General features: G+C 36.4%; 2 protein-coding genes across 2 annotated transcripts in view; one reads left to right on the forward strand and one right to left on the reverse strand.

Annotated features, from left to right (window-relative positions):
* Positions 1 to 20,108, reverse strand: part of GFM1 (G elongation factor mitochondrial 1) — a 40,654-nt gene that overhangs the window by 8,182 nt on the left and 12,364 nt on the right. The window contains 6 exon segments of the mRNA XM_006190224.3: positions 9,624 to 9,706; positions 10,580 to 10,717; positions 13,270 to 13,326; positions 14,969 to 15,070; positions 16,580 to 16,717; positions 19,839 to 19,923. Of these exon segments, the coding sequence (XP_006190286.2) occupies positions 9,624 to 9,706; positions 10,580 to 10,717; positions 13,270 to 13,326; positions 14,969 to 15,070; positions 16,580 to 16,717; positions 19,839 to 19,923 (603 nt within the window).
* LXN (latexin) lies at positions 3,596 to 9,592 on the forward strand. Its single transcript, XM_006190223.3, has 6 exons — positions 3,596 to 3,888; positions 5,220 to 5,282; positions 6,354 to 6,531; positions 6,848 to 6,984; positions 8,933 to 8,995; positions 9,257 to 9,592. The coding sequence occupies exons 1-6, from the start codon at positions 3,760 to 3,762 to the stop codon at positions 9,353 to 9,355; spliced, it is 669 nt and encodes a 222-aa protein (XP_006190285.1). The 5' UTR covers positions 3,596 to 3,759; the 3' UTR covers positions 9,356 to 9,592.

Raw genomic sequence — 20,108 nt, forward strand, 5'->3', positions numbered from 1 at the left:
CCTGGGACACAGGGTTCTCTCCTTAAACCTATATAATCGAGGACAGTTACCTGAAAGTAGGAGCTGTGCAGTTAATTCATACAGGTAGCTGCTATTTGATTTTACAACTTGGACACTATGGACTGAGGCAAAAAAAGAGAAGGGAATTTCGGGCGGAGTAACTAACACCTGGAAATGATTAACGGCAAAATGATTATGATTAACATAAGCCACTCAAATATACACATATACAGACACAGGTCAGTGTTTACTTCAAACTACTAATGACAACATAAATAGGATAAACACCTTACATACATATTAAATATATGTAAACACAGGCTACTAATTCTTTGAAGAAAACATTTCAAGAGTATCTACTGTTGCAAGGCATTTCTTCCTTTAAACAGAACCTTCCTCAAGACCATAAGGTGAAAGCAGCCAGCTGCTTTCAAAGCTGACTGTAGATAACTGGAGTTAAATGGACACTAACGAGCGTGTATTCCTGCAAACAGATCTGTGAGTGGGTTGGAAGAAGTAAATAGCAATTTCAGCAGGAGATGTCAGCTTGGAACAAGCAGATTTCATAGCCTGAGTGTGAATGTGCCTGAGGAACTGCCTTTAAAAGTAGTCTTCCAGCGGCCAAGAGCTTGAGGATGGGCTGGGAAAAACAAAACGCTGAAAGATTAATTTTCCTGGGAGGGAAACAAACAGCTATCAGAACTGAGAGAAGGAAAGCAGAAGAGAAACAACTGCCAAATCACCACAGAATTACTAAAGGGATTCCAAAACTATGGTCCACTGACATATTCTCAAGTATGCACAACTTCTCTAAGACATTTTAAATTGTTTTCGATTTTGTTGATAGTAATAAAATATCTATACAACATACTCTGGAACTGTGCTATCTGTATGGTAATCACCAATCATAAATATTTACACTGAACTTTATATTAAAGTTAAATAAAATTTAAAATTTAGTTCTTCAGTTGCACTAGTCACACTGCAAATGGTCAACAGGCAAGTGTGCAGTGTAGCTAGTGTCCAGGGCAGCACAGACAGAACACTGCCATCACTGCACAAAGTTCTACTGGACAGTACTGCCCTGGAGGACCAGTTTACAAGTAATCCATGCAGTTTTCCAGGATCATGGCTGAGCTAATAATCAAGTGGATGCCAAATAACAGAATACTTATGTGCCAGGCTTGTGCTAAGCACTTTTTATGGACTGTCTTACTTGTTCTTCACCACAGACCTATAAAGTAGGTACTGTTTTTATTCATGATTTTATAGGTGAGAAACCTGAGGGTCAGAGAAGCTAAGAAACTTGCCAAATGTGATATGGCTGTTAAGCAACAGAGCCAGGATTTGCACCAAGACCAATACTCTTAATCAAACATGTTTCTAAGAAGGCCAATAAGAAAAGAATATAAACTGATTTAACCTGCATTCACTTCAAAAGCCATTAGAAGACGCTGCACAAGAAAGATTTTACTGCCGCTTAAGCAGAGAATTGGAAGAACTCAGACACCACTTGGTAGGCAGCTAACAGGTACACTGAAGACAAAAGAACCCATGCTCCTATGGTCAGACCACTGGCATTTTGTGAAAGACAAATTAGTTTTGGCAAAACATTCTCTCTCACATTAAAATTAATGTTAACTAGAATTGTGTTGGTTGGTTTTATTGTATATCTCTATCTTGTAGCTTTAACGTGACTTTATAGTCTTACAAAATTTGCAAGTCATAAGCGTTTTTAGTTTTATGTTCATACAGTTATTTAAAATAATTTAATTTGCCTGATCCCAGAGATCCGTAATAATTCTGTTACTTTCAAAGTAACCCATACATTATTCAAGCTCGAGGATAATGATCCATTAACTAATCATTCATGAAGCTTTAGTAAGCAACTAAGATTTCAAGGACTCAAGAATAGGAATGAAATTCTCTTAATGCAGTTTATTTATTTAACATCTAAATAGGCAGTTGAAAATTTTTAATATAACTAGTTATATTTTAAAAAGAACCTAAATTAATATATGTACTTTAAGTAAATAAATGCCTGACATCACAACCTATGTTACTAGCCTTGATCTACAGAGACAGTAGTTGTATTCATAAAGCTTCAAAAAGGTGACTTTATCTAGGAAGCTCACATGTACTTCTCACAATTCTAACTAGTAATTACACAAGAGATGTTAAGTAGCTATTTGTGAAACTTAAAAAATTTCATTCTCAGCAAAAATTTCTTTCTGCATAATCAGAATGTTCTCAGCCACTCTTTCCTGGAGCAACATAATTCACATAATTCACACACATACACTCGGTGACAACCTAAGAGGTTGGCTGAAAGATGAATGACTAGCCCTGCCCAAGCAAAAGAGAAAAACCTCCATTTTTTTTGTAAAAGTCTTAAGAGGAGAAATTAACTCTTTCATCGTCTAGTAACTTGACAACTAATGGCTAATATTAACTAGAAAGGATGGGAAATGCCTTACTGCTTACTATTCTTTAACACTTTGATCACCCGATCACCCACTGTGGATCAGGTGCCCCTGAGGAAACTCAACTGTCACCCAGATTTGGGTAATGTGGCAATCAACGTGTTAAAAATCTGCTTATTCCAAGGACTTTATTTATGAATAAGTTTTAAAAGATATTTGAGAAAACACATTACAAATACATTTTTGTTAACTTAAAAAAAAACCCTACAACGTATATATCTACCCAAAGAAACAACAAAAATCCATCTTGAGAAAAATAGCAAAGAATCTTTATTTCCAAGCCAACAAGCTAAAGTGTCAGGTTAGCTATATATCTGATGAAAAGAAATCTTAGCTGCCTGATCTACAGCAAATCCAAAAAACAGCCTAGATTATAGTTCCTCTAAAGGTGACAGATACAGGTAATTAAGAGATCTGTAGAGTAAAAACGTGTTGTGTACTAAAAGTTTGTGCTTGCTGAAGGAGCGTTAAAAACTACTTTTGTTAGAAACTACTTCAATGTAGTGCTTTAAGTTCAGTTTTTAAATGTTTTAATCCTCAAAGTAAAATTTTCAAAGTGGAAGCATGGTGTTATATCAAAACCTCATCCTTCTAAGATCAGTAAAGGGAGAGAAGGGTGCAAGTACCTTTTAAAATTTCTCCTGACCTAAGTTACATAATTCTCCAAATTAATGCTATGGTTTGCAGTCTCATATTCTGATTTGGTGGGGTTGAGTAAGTCTGTTCCTGGACTCTCACATTGGGAAGGGAAAAGAAGGAATCGCATGACTCACTACCTGGAGCTCCTTCGCACTTTGCTCTGTGCCTGACACTGGGGGTGGTGTATTAAGGAAGTTGTGTTCCAGTCTGCAAGTGAAGCAACCACTCTTTCCACTGAGAGGAAACTAGAAGCCCCAGGGGAGATGCTCCATTAAGGCAAAGTCCAGAAAGCCCCTCCCTGCACTTCTGAAAAAGTTAACAGAAGGAAGGATGTAGTCCCTGACCACCTAGCCCAGACTCTCCACCCCCTTAAAGGAAGAGGCGGCTCTCTGCTCGCAGGAACCGGAGAGTAACTGTAGGCGGTAGCAGGGCGGGGCCACAAGAGCAGCCCTCTCAGGAACCAGCGCCGAGGCGGCAGCTGTCAGAATCGGAAGGAACGAGGAAGAGAGGGAGGGAAGGAGCTGGCGATCCCGCCCCTGCCACGCCCAGCCCAAAGCAGTAGGGCCACGCGGGCTGGACCGGGACGCACTTCCCAGCTTGAGCAGCCCCACGAGAGCCCAGCCGCCACTCACCAAGAATGGAAATCCCTCCGACCCACTACCCAGCCTCCAGGGCGGCCTCGGTGGCGGAGAGCTGCATCAACTACCAGCAGGGGACCCCCCACAAGGTGTTTCTGGTGCAGACAGTCAAACAAGCCAGCCTGGAGGTGAGTTGGGCAGAGGGCGGTGGGGGCACCTGCTACATTCCCTCCACTCCCTAGGTTCTCAGCGTGGTCCGCTCCCAACCCCGCCCCCTACCCCCGACTCCGATGCCTCTTCTGGGTCACACTGCTGACCTTCGGTCGAGACGAGTTAGCATTTCTTGGGGTGGTCTACACTCCAGTCTCGGGACAGCCCCAGGGCTATTTGTTGTTTTCACGCGGGAAGGCAGAGACGTTGGTATAGTTTTTATGGGAACTAATATAAGGAAATGTTCTCAATGAGGGGAGGCATTTTTCCCTTTCCACAAGTGAAACCTGTAGGAACCATTTTCAAAACGATCTTAAAACTGCTACTGTGTTTCTTATCTACTATTCCAGTCTGGACCAACAAAAGCTCCGGTTGTGCAAATGATTCTTCACTACTTAAATTTTAAGACCACTCTTTTATTAGACTCTTTGACCAAAATGAAGAGGGAAACAAAAAAGCAACAGAAACTGACAAAGCAAAATCAGAAAAAAGTATTGTGAGCTGAGGCTCGCTTTACCACCAAACACTACTGCCACTGACTGCTGTGAACGATGGGCTCCCTCTGGCTAAAGAGTTAAATTAAAGGCTCAAGGCCTGGGCAATCACTAAGCTCACTTTCATTTTAATAAAATCTAATAGATTTGAGACCGTCCCTTATTTATGCTACAGAAGTTTAACTGCTAACAGTCTTGAAGAGCTGAAAGGGAGTAGATACAATTTCAAAACCACACCAGATAACATAACTAGGTATAAACACTCAATTGTATCTTAATTCAAGAGTGAAATACCTAAACCTTCGTCTTACTGTTATAAAAATTTGTTCAGATAGCATTTTGAAGGTCCACTAATACACAAGTAAAAACAGTACTTAACATCATTTTGTAGTAATATGCCCCAAATGGAATTCATCTTCATTGAACACCATCTGGAGGATACACAGGGCTTTATGAAAAGTATTTTCAATGGTGTATCTTATTTGTCATCTTTAGAATTAAAATTTTCAGAATCTGAAATTTAGGTGTGGAATTTAGGATCACAGATCCAGAGTTTAGAGCCCGCTGATGATTAAAAGTAAATTATAATTGATTTTATTCATATATGCTTTTATCCCACCCTTTTATTCTCATCCGAAACAACCCTGCTAGAGGGCCTAAATTAGATGTTATATACATGGTGACGTGCCTTTTTCAAGGTCTAAAGCTTTAATCACTTACCCTCACCAGTCAGTAACCCCAAACAAATGAGGATAGATTCTTCTAACAATGCAAAGAATTGAGTTATTAATAACACCACATTTTCTCAATTTTAGGATATTCCAGGAAAAGGACATAAGTATTGCCTGAAATTTTCTGTGGAAGAAATTATCCAAAAAGTAAGTGAAATGTCCTTTATTATGAAATAAAATTCGATTCTAAATACTCCAGATCACCTCTGCTGATCAAATCATAGGATTAATTCAGTTTTAAAGAAAAATTGTTATGAAATCCCTGCCTCAAAAAAAAATGATCACACAGGGTCAGTTTTAACTTTTTGTGTGTTCTGAGATACAGTTAATATTTATATTGAGTTATGTGGAAGAGACATTATATACTTCAAGTAAATTTCCTTTAAAAATGTTATATACTCATATGCTAGTTCAATTTATGCTAATATGAACAAGTAAAGTAACTAACTCTCCAATCATCATCACTGTCTTATGTCTGTCTCATTTTGTTTTTCATTTCTTTTAATTAAAGAAAACAGTGCTTTTAGATATTTATGAGTAACAGAATGGCCAACTGATACCACCATGTTCAGATAAGAATCTTTCAGTAATAGGGCAGGGAAATGTTAAAAAAATTTTACACCTCTCAAATTATTAATGAGACCAACTTGAAAAGTACTGCAACTTGTACCATAACCATCTTGAAATTTTTAAAAGTTTGCCTTTTTTCTAAGTATAATTAAGAAGAGATACAGGCTAACACAAAGAGACTCATTAAAAGGCATTTGAGCTGCCAGACAGTTTTATAAAACAGAATCAGTGCTACAATCTTTTCATTTTACATCTAGATACAGACTGCAGTACCTGAGTTTGAGAAAATTTCTGTTATTTTTAGGAGAAGAGACTAAGAGTAACGGAAAGACAAAAAGTAACCAGAGTCTGGAGTTGGTATATAAGTCAGACTAAAATCTGCCTTGCAAATAGACATCCCATTAATACTGAAATATTTTCAAAGTTTTAAGGTGTGTTTATAAGATTACGAGAACTTACAAGTTATAAAATAAGTTACATAAGAAAATTACTGGGTCAATTAGATACTTCTGGAATAAGCACTCCCAAGTCAAGTCTGAAACAACACCATTAGGGGGACAATGCTTTAAATGTAATATCTCAAAGAACAGTAATTAGTAATGGATGGTCATCTACATGTAAAGATCTTTTGAAAAATATTTCAAACAGCAAGTTACAGTGAATTGCACAGCTGAAGTACTTTACCCTCCAATGGGACAAGACTCCGCACCAGAAGTCAACTTCACATTTGAAGGAGAAATTGGAAAGAACCCAGATGAAGAAGACAACACATTTTATCAAAGACTCAAATCCATGAAGGAACCACTAGTAGCACAAAATATTCCAGGTATGTAAATATGGAATGGAAAAATAGTTTTTCAACTTTAAGGTCAATATCAATTACCTGTGTTCAGAATTGTTCGTTGTTAACACTATGCTGGAAATATACTGGCTTTTGCAAAAATACTCAGTACTAATCTAATTCAACAACAACAAAAAAGGCCTTGGGACTTTTAGATCAATCCATGGCTTAATTAAATTATTTTCTGCACACATTTGAAGAAAACTAAGATATGATTTAGAATTTAGATTTTTTAAAAGGTTAAATTAATACTGCATATATAAGATAATTCCATTTACCATATATATGTTTCCCTCACCAGACAGTTTTGGAAATGTACCTCCGGAAATGAAGCCAGTTCACTATTTAGCCTGGGTTGCCTCTAGTTATATCATATGGCAGAATTCTACTGAAAATACATGGTATAAAATGGCAAAAATTCAAACTGTCAAGCAAGTGGTAAGTAATTTCTATAAACTACACTCTTAACAGGGTTAACATTTACTGAAAGTGTTATAATTCACGACTGGATAGTGCCCTTTCAGTCATTTTTGTATTTAAAATAGTGAACCTGGTATTTGAAAGAGAGAACAGTTATCAAGGCCAGAGAAGGTGAAGCTGGTTTCAAGAGATTGAAGTCCTGAGTTATAAATAATTTGGCAATGGTTTTTGTGCATAGCTAATACAGATTATTTCCTATGGCAACCTAAATTTTGTGTTCAAATCACTATAGTCATGCGATACTGAAACTACTTCTGCTTTTTTCCTCTACTGAAATGGCAGTGCCAGAGCTAGAGATATGGCTGGAATTTTTTGCCCCCCGAATCAGCCAGAACAAAAATATTAGCATCTCAATCTTTGTGAAGCTTACTTATGTAATTTTCTTTTAAAACCCCGTTAGTCATAATTGACAACCTCTTCTTGTTAACTTTGTGTTTTAAGTCCGATATGACTATTTCAAACTGCTTCTTTCTAGACCTTAAAGAGATAAAAATAAATTCATTGAGTTTAACCTTATTAAGAGGTTTAAGAGAAAAAAATGTCAACTAGTAGTATTTAATGGAATAAAGGAAAAAAAGTGCAAAGAAACCACAAGAGTTGCAGTCATCTCCGTAGGAGAAAAGGACTTTCCACTTGATTTGTTTCAGCTTGCTGATAACAAACTGCAAGACAGCCGGAGCACCTTTACTCCACAGGCTCTTTCAACTACTTACTAGATCCCCTTGGGCACTGGAGGGCAGGTACCCAATTACGGTACTCAGAGCGTGATGTCAAATACCTACATCACTATTACAACATTTTAAGAGAGCCTTTTTGTAATGCATGGTAATAGGTAGCAACCTTGGTTACAACACTCCTATAGGGACACCGAGGCCTCAGATAATTGAGTAGCTGCTCCAGGTTACAGAAGATATACAATCTTTTTATAGCAAAATATGCACAAGACAGTGTCAGTAGTTTCATGAAAGAAAAAGCCTAAAAACCTGCACCAAACTGCAGTTTTAAAGTATTAATGAAAATTCCAATAGAAGGGTTTAATAATATATACAGTGCTTCAGGGTATATATATTACGTATCTTTACCTATTAAGAGCCAACATATAAGAAACCTTACTGATTTTGACCTTATTCTGAAAGGACATTCTTTGTTGATACAGTCAAAGAAAGGACTGCTTCCAGATACTGTAAGGAGGGACTAGTATAGTTTCATCCGCTCCTGGGGCCACGTTTGTAATTACTGTTAGCCGAAGGAGCCACAGGAGTTTGTGTTGCCTCTTGGAGTTCAGAGCTTGTTTCAATACATCAATTACAAGCCTTAAAGAGCCTTGTGTAAGTAACAGCAAATCTCTGATAATCATGGTTTTAAACTATGTAGAAGCAATATTTCTGTGTATAAAGTATAAAGACTTTAATATGCCCAAAGCAGTTAGCAGCATAGATCAAAGCTTTTCACAAAATCAAGCATGACATTTATTATTTCCACTTTTTAAAAGAGAATTTCTATTATAAAATTGGTTTTCTTTAATGTAAACACTCATTTTATTAGTTTATCCCTTAAATTATGCTTTTCTGAACAATGGAAACATTAAGGAATCTTAAATGACAAAATTATAGACTGTAATGCTCTTATCTAGCTACCACAACTCAGAAACTAAAAACAGAAATGGTAAATGACTTTTAGAGTAACAAACGAGAAAATCGTGATTTTAAAATGTGGTTGGAAAGAAATCTTATTTAGAAGAGAATAGTTTTTCTGTCAGGCTAAATAAATTACAACATTCAATTTTTATTTTTACTTAAGTGGAAGTATTATCATCACCTATTAAGAAAAGCTGGTTTTTAAAATACAGATATCATTTTTGCCAATGATATTAAGTTCTAAATGCCAGGGTTTTTTTTAATTATAGCAAAGAAATGATGACTTCATTGAGCTAGACTACACCATCCTACTTCATGACATTGCATCTCAGGTAGAGTATCAGTTATCTTTATTTGATGCCACTTTCAAAATTAAGACTTGTTTTGTAGCCACAGTATGCCTTATTAATTTTGACTCTAAATCAGAATTCCTGTCAATTCAAACAGGCACCAAGTTGAAGTATACTACAGTTATAGCAATTTAACTTGTTTTATGCTGTCTTTGAGGACTGTTTTGTCTCTAACAAAATATAAATCTGTTTTCTTAAATGTTTTCTAAATTTCATTATAGCATCAATTTCCTTTACTTGCAGGAGATAATTCCTTGGCAAATGCAAGTTCTGTGGCATCCACAATATGGTACTAAAGTAAAACATAACAGCCGTCTGCCAAAAGAAGCACGGTTGGAGTAAATGAAGACCCTACCACCGGATGAAGTGTAAACATGCTTATTAATGACGTGTGTGCCAGTCTTCATTGACATCTACCTTAAGGGGCCAGATGAATCCCAAAATTGTCACTCTGTATAAATGGCTTAATTATAGTACCAGAATTATATAGCTTTCATAATAAAGAGTGTCACCATGAAAAGTGTCTTATCAACAGTAACAGTGCTATGTATATCCCATAATAAAAAGCTCTTAATTCCAGCCTTCCAGTATGTTTGTGTTGCATACTTACGGGACAGGGGCAGTAATGGTCTCTCTGAAAGCAACTTTTGGCTTTCCTGTGATACATGGACAGCCATACTCTCTTTCCAACCTCTTAAAAAAAAAGCAGGAGATCACTTTTTGGAATATTTAAATTGAAACAAACAAAAAACTAGAAGAAAAATCTAAGAATCTTAACTACCTTAGAAACATTCATTTAAATATGATAAGCAAATGATAAATCTTAAATCATTTATGTGCCTTGTGAGGATAAATATGTGATACTAAACAATATAAACTGCTTTTATAGATTTTATATAAATGAATTCTAATTTAGACTGATTAATTTACACTTACTCCAATTAATCTATCCATTAAAACTTCACCTTTGTTCCATCTTATTACATATTCACTGGGATAGCTTATGAATATGTTGTCAGAATTTTCTACTATCTCAACTCCAGAGATATAATCACAACCAGAATTTATAATCGTTAAGTCACATATATTTTGTTTTCATTCATATACACAGAAGAACTTTCCTAGGAAAGTACAAGCCCCACCTACCCATTCATTTATCTACGTTATAACCATCTCCCAGTACTAACTTAAGAAAATAGGCAAGAAACAGCCTGAAGTGTGGCCCCTGGTGCACCGACCTCCTCAGCCAGTTTCCTCCTGCAGGTTTCTCCCTAAGGCTGAGACCAGGATATACTTGACCTAACCAACCATGATCTGGGAGATGATGGATGGTCTTATTGCAAATCCCCTGAACCTTGATTCTAGAAGTCTGCAATGTTTTACAAATAAAAAGATTTATAAATCAAAAGTGATTAATCTGTAACACAAAGTGGAGGATACCACATCTGAATACAAACAAGAGTGAGCTTGAAGAACCACTATTAGTTTATAAATTGAGAATTATTAACCTTTACTCTTACAAAACACAAGACATAAATAAAGTGAATTTAACTTCCTTCTTATTACCTGAGCATAGATTTCCAGATGTAATTCTCCCATTCCAGATACAATTGTCTCTTTGCTTTCAGTGTCAAAGTGGACTTTAAATGTTGGATCTTCTCTTGTAAATCTGCCAATACCTTTTGAAAATTTTTCCAGATCATTCTTTAAAAAAAGAAAATCATTACACATTTTATTAAGCATGACAAGCGATGAAACTATTGAAACAACTGAATGAAATCAAATACATAAGCAGTTAAGAAATAAAAATGGTCCACCACCTAATTCCTAGGCCCTTTTAAATGTGAGCTTGGATACAACACAGCCAAGAAAGCAAAGAATAGTAAACTGACAGACTTCTTTTCACACTAAGACACAACATAAAAGTCTAAGACTTAACTCTATGCCCTTTTCTATTATATTGACAAAAACTGTACATTTGTGAAAACTGCCCATGAAGTGAAGAGGAGAATCTGTGTTACTGTGTTATATTTTAGAAATCCTACACACAATCAAAGGAATCAACATGTTTACCAAGATTCCACGGTAGATTCAAGAAGACAGTAAAGACCAACACCAAGCAAATGCTCGCTGAAACTTCTCCCTTTCAAACAACCTGCCTGGATGTGGTCTGATGCACCTTTATTCTCCTTACGTGGTAAGCAGAATAATGGCCTTCTAAGGACAGCCCCTAATCCCCCCAAACCTGTGACTGTTACCTTACACGGTAAAGGGGCTCTGCGGCTGTGATTAAGGTTACAGACTATGAGATGGGGAGATTATGAATAATCCGGATGGGCTGAACGTAATCCACATGGGCCTTTAAAAATGGAAGAGGAATGCAGAAGGGTAGGTCAGAGATGGGAAGAGGGAAAGAAGAGACAGGAGGTATTTGAAGCATGAAAGGGGCTCATTTCGCAGTTGGTGGCACTGAAGACAGTAGGAAGGCGGCTACAAGCCTAGGAAGGTGAGCAGTCTCTGGCAGCTGGGAATAGCCCTCAGATGACAGCCAGCAATGAAATGGGGACCCCAGTCCTACAACCACAGGGGCTGAATTCTACCCACAACCTGAGTAAGTAAGGAAATAAATTTTTCCCTAGAGTCTCTATCTAGAAGGGAACTTGCCAATATCTTGATGTTAGCCCATTAAGAACTGTGTCAGATTTCTGACCTACACCACTGTAAAATAATACATTTGTGCCATTTTAAGTCACAAAGTTTGGGCTAATTTCTTACTGCACCAATAGAAAACGAACATGCCCTGAATCACCAGTATTACAGCTATCACGTGTGGCTGAAGATGTTTTTGTTTTGTATATGTTACCTCAAATTCTAACCACAAGACTGCAAGACAGAACCATCCACATTTACAGGTGAGGAAACTAGGTACAGAGAAGTTAAGTGACTTGCTCAAAGCCACACAGCTAGTGCATGGCAAAGCGGGTACTGACTCCTGGCTTAGTCTATCTCCAAAGTCTTTTCCCTTTTCCCTGTACTAGTCAGGGACTCTCAACTCACTAGGTCATCCCTGCCTCACTACTGGGATTCACAGCCTTATACAGAGACTTCATTATTTGATTTGTATTAATTCTCCAGCAAGCAGACACCTCAAGACACCAAAAAAGCCTTCTGAATATTGATGCATTTGATATCCCCCCCATTGTTGTGAACTCTCAACAGTTAAATGTCTTACATAAACTCTGAATTTAGGAATAAAGTAACATAATATCTTTAATTTCTAGCCCTTCATCTTCTGAAGGAAAAAGTGACCAATTTGGCAAAGTACTTGGAACAAACTGTGGCATCTCACTGTGGTAAGATGTAAAGCTTGCTTTCCCTCGCATTCCTGAGATGGAGTGATTAAATGTTTCTTGCCACCTCAACATTCTCTTTTCTATAATGAGAAGGGTCTGGAAAATCTCAAGTTCCTCAAAATAGATGAAGTAGTAGCTGTTAAAGTATCCATAAGACCATAAATCAGAAAACATTCTGTAAACGATGGTTCCCAGATGACAAGAGATCATAAAATGTTTACTCAGTGCACAAACGAGTTAATTGCAATATACCACATTAACATGAGAGTTATGACTGTCAAGGCAACTTAAGAACTACACAATTATGGTTCACAATCAGGACTAATTCCGAAGGCAAGCAATGTGAATGCAGAACCTATTCAAGCAATTTGGCTAAAAAGCTAAATGACATCAAATCCAGTCATAAAACTGTTATATTTGAAAGTGAGAAAAACGGTCTTGTTTGCAGACCTTCCATGTTATAATCAGACATTTACTTCATAACTACCACAGATGTAGAGATGCATTATAATCCACGAGGCAATTAATCTACACAATATTCCAATATACTTTACAGTGAGGTTTTTCTACAACTGAGGACAAATGCCCCAGTTTCCCCCTTTCCATCCCATTACGATCTGAATCTAGGAAGTTACAACTAACACTCTGGAGCCAATGATACATGTTTACTATAGTGAAGAGTTACAAAGCAGTCTCATGAATATTATAATACCATCAACTTTTTCAAATATACTGAGGAGTACTTACTAATAGACTGGTAAATTTTAACAGATGATCTGAATACCAAAAGAGGAAATCAAGACCGTAAGACTGCTGGTTATCACAAGAGAACATATACATTGTGGAGAGAGATGAAAAAGAGCTCAAGTTTTTATTGTGATATGCTGAGCATTAAACTCCTACCTTGTTAGAAGGCTTCATTGCTATTGAAATGACAGGATCAGGAACATGAATGGACTCCTGAAATATTTTTAAAAGAACAGAGGATTCAAATACAGTACTGTCTGTGTCAGAGATGGATTAATATTAATGTTCTACTTTACAAGAGAACAAAAGACAAACACTAGTCAACATCTTTAGGCTAGACAAAATATATCTTGGTCTGTTTTGCATTAAATAAACAAATATATTAATAAAGACGTCTACTTATATGATCTTCTCCCTCCCAAAATAACAATAGAGTACCTGTTTACTTACTTGTTTAAGACCTTTAAGTTTGTCGACACTTTCAGTTTAACATGATCATTATAATGAACCCAAATGCTGAAATACGGAATTCCTATTGGCTAGTGGCTACATTTTCTATAGCTATCGTCTGATAAGTTACTTTATTTAATCAAAATATACTACAATCACAGTTAAGAGAAACAGAGAAAGGGACTAGATTCTTTATACACATGATACCTCATTTAATCAATCACAACTCTGAGAGGCAGATATTATTATCCCCATTTTACAAATAAAATCATTAAAGGCTTGGCAAGAAGAAAAAAATGACTTGGCCAAGGGCCAGTAGGTAGCTTAGGGTAGAAGTGAGACTCTGATCAATATCTATTTGCTTCAAAGCCTGAGTGTTTCCCTAAACCTCCAGTCCGTTCATACTGCTGATGGCAAGTTTGGAAAAAGCCTTATCAATAATACTGATTAAAGAAGTTCCCTTATCTAGGTCTCCTCAAAACATTTATAGATTTAAGATCTCTGTAGTGTCCTAACTCAACATGTAAAACCACAGACAGTAGAGAGTATTATATACAAAAAAGCTAAATTACAAAATAAAGAATTCATCACATGATACAGGGCCATTACAGTGCTCATCTGTTAGGGAGGGACCAGTTCTTACATAAAGGACCCACTGTACACTCCTTCACTGCAAATCACCTATCACCTCTGTACTCATACTCTTCCCTTACTGGATTCAGGAGAGGAACCACCCTCATGAACAAACAGTCATAGTGTAGAAGAGCCTGCTCTCCTGTAGGGGCAAAAATGGGGAGTGAGGGAAGGGGACTGAAAGGCAGGAAAAGCATGCTGTTTCCTTCAGGCTCTGGGAGTAATGAAGAAGGACCTACGAGTTCCACAAGGCAGGCTGTGCACAGTAAGCTGGACTGTCCAGCTGCATCTCGCATTTGGGGCGTGGTTCTGCTCTATCCTGATAACCCCAAGTCTACTGTAAATGTTACAGCCCGCTCCTATGGTTCTCTAGGGGACTGAGGGAAGGGTTCACTCTCTGGCTGCTGAGTTAATAAGGAAGGAGCACGCAGTTGGGACTAGCCTGATGATGGTGACAGCAATTAGAGAAGTGCCCACAATGGGGAGGCAGATTTCAGGATACAGGAGTCACAGCTACACGGTCCCAGTGTGTTGAGTGAAGATTTTTCCTCCATCTTAAACCTTGGGGGATCGTGGAATGATTTTACTAAGAAAAACCAGGTAAGTTAGCTAATCCAGAGCACTTGTTTAACTGACATTAAAAGAGCCACAACAAATCTACACTGGATGCCTGTGGCACTAAATGAAAACATCTGTGGTTGTTTTTCTAAAGTACTAAAACACAAACTTTTGAAACTCAAGTGATAAATAACTTTGAAATTCAACGACTTACCATAGAAAGGCCACTACTGTCTTTGTTTGTGAATGTGTCTCCACTAGCACAGTCAATGCCAAACAATGCACAGATGTCTCCGGCAAACACTTCCTCAACATCCTAAATAAATAACACAAAATGATACTTGCAAGTAGTACAAATCAGGACATAGTAACTAAAAAGTAACTGCACAATAAATACAGTGTACAAAACAAACATGACAGAATCTAACCATGAATTCTACAAAGGAGAAATTAGCTAGAATCAATGCAACACCAACAATCAACCAGGGTAAGATATACCTTAAAAAGAGCCTTTATTAAAAACACATCTCAATTGACAAGATTTTACCTTAAATGGAAACTAAGAGCTATGGCATATTTACTTAAAGGATCCGCAGTACTGACAGAACACAGAGCCTCACGTTTCTAAAGTTATTTCTATAGAATTAAAAAGTATGTAGTACCATATGTGCTGCCACAGTCCAACAATGAGATGTGTATGACAAAGGCATACAAGGAAAACCAGTAAAGGAAGTTTTGAAAACAAAGGCAGGAGAATGGAGCCCACTGTACTTAAAATAATCTTAATTTCTCACAGATGCAAGCAGTTAAGAAACCACAGGAAATCTAAGAACAAAGCACTGGTGCCTCTAAGTTTCCTGGCCTTTGTCTTTTTATTGACAGTTCATTCATAACAGCTGTGGCTGTGAATAAGCAAGTGTGTGTGGCTTGTTTTCATGGGCACACAGCGGTACAGACCTCTTAGCGTCTGGCCCATGAAAGAGCTGTGACAATCACTAATCCCACTAGCCTGCCCCCTGCTGCCTATCTCAAAAACAGCAATGATGTTCGATTTTGGGAGACTGTCTACTCATTTTCTAGGAGATACAAAAGTTATGGCCACCCAAAATTTCTGAATGTCATAAGATTTTGCTTAGATTAATAAATTTCTCCAGGAGCATAGCACTGAATTGGAAAAGGGTGCAAGAAGGAGACAACCCTCACATACTTGGTATTCCTGCCAAGGCCTAACCTAACGAGCCACAAAGGTGAGGACGGATTCAAAGCCAATTCAAGAATTCAAGCGATAAGCCAAAGTTTATTTCCCAGACCAGACCTGGAGAGGTTTTAAATCTTCAGATGGATTCTAGCACCAATATGGCCTTTCCATGAATACAAAGTTCTAGGGTTAAACAGAGCCTTCACACCCTTCACTTTTCAGGAAGCAAACCTATTGAACAATGTGGGAAGCTATATGTGAATTTATTCCACTGCCCTAAAAACCTATTATACACTTTATAATGACAGCCCTTAGGGAAAGTGCTGAATCTTGTGTTCTGAATCTCAGGGAAACAATAATCTCCTGTCCTTAACACTGGCCGCTGAGGAAATACAGCTAACTCATAAATGGTGATATAAAACGCATTCTTAACCTGTGCTAATTTAGCCCATACCAAAGTGCTACCTCAGAACTGCAGCACATCTAATTAAAAAAAAAGGGAAGAAGCTAGGAAAACATGTTCAACTGGAAGCGACTTTCTTGTGAGGCTCAAGATATCAAGAAGGCAGACCTACTTTAGGTGTGTCACAGAAATTTCTGATCTCACAACAATGGCTGGGCACTTGCCTCCATCATGTCGGCGTGCATGCGAACCAGCCGTTGCACCCGCACTTTCTTTCTTGTCCTCGTATTATAGATGGTGTCACCCTTCTTCAATTCTCCTTGATAATTGCGAACATAAGTTAACTGTCCAAATCGACCTGCCTAGAAGTCAAAATTGGGTAAGGGCAGAAAGAATGAAAAAGAAACACAGGAATCAAAATTAAGAGGAAAACTTCACAATTACCTCCAAATATTCCCCATCAGTTTTAGTAGTACAACTTATATACTTGTTTCAGTTTATTATCATAAACTACTTTAATACTAGTTTTGAATTCAGTAAGTTCAATGGTTGCTGTTTTTGGCATCACAATCCAAGATACTACTTCTGTTTCCTCGGAAATAAAAGTTATTAGAAAGTTTTAAATTATTTATATAAGTTATTTCATAAGTTCAGTTTAATACAATAAGACATAAAAATAAGGTATAACTATTAGAAAGACAACAAAAATATCATTAGAAATGCTAAGACCATATACTACATGTAAAAAAGACTGATAATCACCTGGAAAACTATACAAGAGCTCTGCAAAAATGACTGAATATAAATGAATAATCAAGGATCATTTCCTCGTGAATATAACAGTAGCCTATTAGATATGTATTTAAAAGTTGCCAATTCTTCCCACTTTAATTTATAGGTTTAACACAACAGCACTCAAAATCTCAAGAGTAATTTTTTAAAAATTTGGTTAGTAATTTTAAAACTCATTTAGAAGAACAGATAAAAATAGAAATTTCTGAAAAACTATGGCAATGAAAAGAAAATAACTCTGACTGATATAAAAACATATTAAATACTCCAAGGCATAAAATGCATAAACTAGCACAAATTAAACTGAACAGCCCGTAGAGTACAGTATAAGTATCTAAAATGTTTAATCAATTTGTCAATGGATGATAAAGGAGACATGACAATCAATGGAAAAAGATAACATTGTTCAAAAACTGTTAACTGGACAATTGGTCTTCTATTTGGAGGCAGAGGAGATACATTCAGATACCACCTTATAGCCTTCAGCAAAACAAATTCCAGTTGGGTTAATAATGGAAAAGAAAAACAGAAAAAAGGAGAAGAAACAAAAGTATTTATAAAAGATACTCAAAGAGGAAGATTTATAAGGTTAAAAATGAGAAAATGACTAAAGACAAAGACTGATATATCTGACTATATAAATTTTAAACTAATTGTTTTTCAAAAAATTTTATTAGAGAAAGCTCATACAAACAAGTAAGTAAAACACTGACTCTAATTTTAAAAAAGGAAAGACAAAAGAAATAGATAATTACAAAAGAAGAAATACAACTGCATAATAAATATATGGAAAAATGTTCTTTCATTAGGAATTAAGTCAAGATGATATATTAAAATACCACTTTCATTTGTGAAATCAGTAATGATTTTTAATACTCAATGCTGATAGATTCACTGAAATAATAATCTAAATATGTACATGAATTCTGAGAGTATAAAAGCAATCTGGCAATATAAATCATTAAGTATTAAAGTATTCCATACCTTTTACTCAATAACTGCTATTCTGAGGAACCGAAGAAAATATTCCTAAATACATTATTCTTAAAAGCTTTAAGCATAAAAATTGTCACTGCAATGTTATTTCTACTTTTTAATTTAAAATTACTTTTTCTGGAATTGAACAGACATTTTTCCAAAGAGGAAATGCAGATGTGAAAAGATTTTCAACATCACTAATTATCAGGGAAATGCAAATCAAAACCACAATGAAGTATCACCTCACACCAGTCTGGCTATCATTAAAAAGAACACAAATAATAAATGCTGGTGAGGGTGTGGAGAAAAGAACTCTCGTACACTATTGGTAGGAATGTAAATTGGTGCAGCCACTGTGGAAAACAGTATGGAGCTTTCTCAAAAACTAAAAATAGAGTCACCATATGACCCAGCAATTCTACTTCTGGGTACATATCCAAAAAAGCCCCAAAACTCTAATTTAAAAGGATACATGCACCTAATGTTCATAGCAGCACTATTTACAATCACCAAGATATGGAAGCAACTTATGTGTCCAAAAACAGATGAATGGATAAAGAAGACGTGATGTACACACACAGAGGAATATTTTTCAGCCATAAAAAATGAAATTTTGCCACTTGCAACAACATGGATGGACTTGGAGGGCATTATGCTAAGTGAAACAAGTGAGACAAAGAAAGAAAAATACTGTATGATACCACTTACCTGTGGAATCAAAAAATATAACAACAAACTAGTGAATAAAACAAAAAAGAAGCAGACTGACAGATATAAAGAACAAACTAGTGGTTACCACTGGAGAGACAGAAGTAGGGGAGGGGCAATATAGGGGTAGAGGGAAAAAAATGGTTATTATGGGATTATATGAAATTATGTGTGTGAAACTTTTGAAAATTGTAAAGCACTACAGAAATTAAAGAATTTTTTATTTAATAAAAGAAATAAAATTACTTTTTCTGATTTTAGAGTAATATTATAAAAACTTAAAAATAAAAAGTACAGAAACTCCCCACCCCCAATTATAATTCCATTCCAAAAATAACCAGCCTTTAAAACCTCCAACTTACCCATCTTTTTTCCACTTAAAGTATTATGAACAGAAGCAAAAACACCACAATAAAAAGCACAGCCAGTCTCTAAATCTTGGTTTCTAATGCCATTCACTTTAAAAGGGACGAGGGCTCCTAAAGAGACAGCTGTCTCTAGGGCTGGAGCAGGGAATATACAAGATAAGCCAGGAGCATCCTGTAGTGCCAGGAAGTAAGGAAGTATTAAAAAAAAAAAAAAAAAAAGCAAAATACCAGGGAATGTCAAATGGACGCAGAGGCCAACTGAAAGAGCTCCAGTGGCCAAATCTGGCCAATCTGGTAACAAAATAAGTAACTACTACTGGATTGTAACTCAAAAGTACAAAATAAATATCCTGGAGTCCATACTGATAAAAAAAGAATCTGAAACAACTCATATGTAGATACTGCGCCCTCAAGGAGCAAGAGCATTATCCCCACCCCTTGATGTAGGCTATGCATAGTAACCTCCTCCTAAAGACTCAGTATGGAAAAGAGGGGGGAGGGATGGGGAAGAGTAATTTTACAGTGGAGAAATCTATAACCAAATTTTTCCTATGAATCACTGTGTAATAGGAATAAAAGCTTAAGAGAAAAGAGTATTTCTACATATAGCAGTTAAATACAATAGAAAGCAACTTACCTCCAGTTTAAAAGCCAGGCCTACAAATGGGTGGGAATTGTCTCTTTCGGAGTTCATTAAGATTTTGGTTTTCTCTTGTGAGTCACTTAAAACAAAAGAAATATACATCTATGAGATGTAATATTTGATATTTCTTTTATATCAGTTTTTTCATCAGAGTTTACCTGAGAAAAAGCACATGTGTACTAAACATTTCTGAGCTTACACATAAATGAAAGTTCACTGAAAGAGAGCAATAAAAATTACTTGTCTGGCCTTAGTTATTATACT

This window comes from Camelus ferus, chromosome 1 (assembly GCF_009834535.1).
Source record: "Camelus ferus isolate YT-003-E chromosome 1, BCGSAC_Cfer_1.0, whole genome shotgun sequence".
Lineage (NCBI taxonomy): Eukaryota > Metazoa > Chordata > Mammalia > Artiodactyla > Camelidae > Camelus > Camelus ferus.

What these genes read in the sequence shown, in the direction of transcription:
- LXN (XM_006190223.3), top strand. Translation starts at nt 3,760, where the DNA reads ATGGAAATCCCTCCGACCCACTACCCAGCCTCCAGGGCGGCCTCGGTG. An exon ending in TCAAACAAGCCAGCCTGGAG is followed by an intron (nt 3,889 to 5,219) that starts GTGAGTTGGGCA and finishes TCTCAATTTTAG; the next exon opens with GATATTCCAGGAAAAGGACA. An exon ending in TTCATGACATTGCATCTCAG is followed by an intron (nt 8,996 to 9,256) that starts GTAGAGTATCAG and finishes CTTTACTTGCAG; the next exon opens with GAGATAATTCCTTGGCAAAT.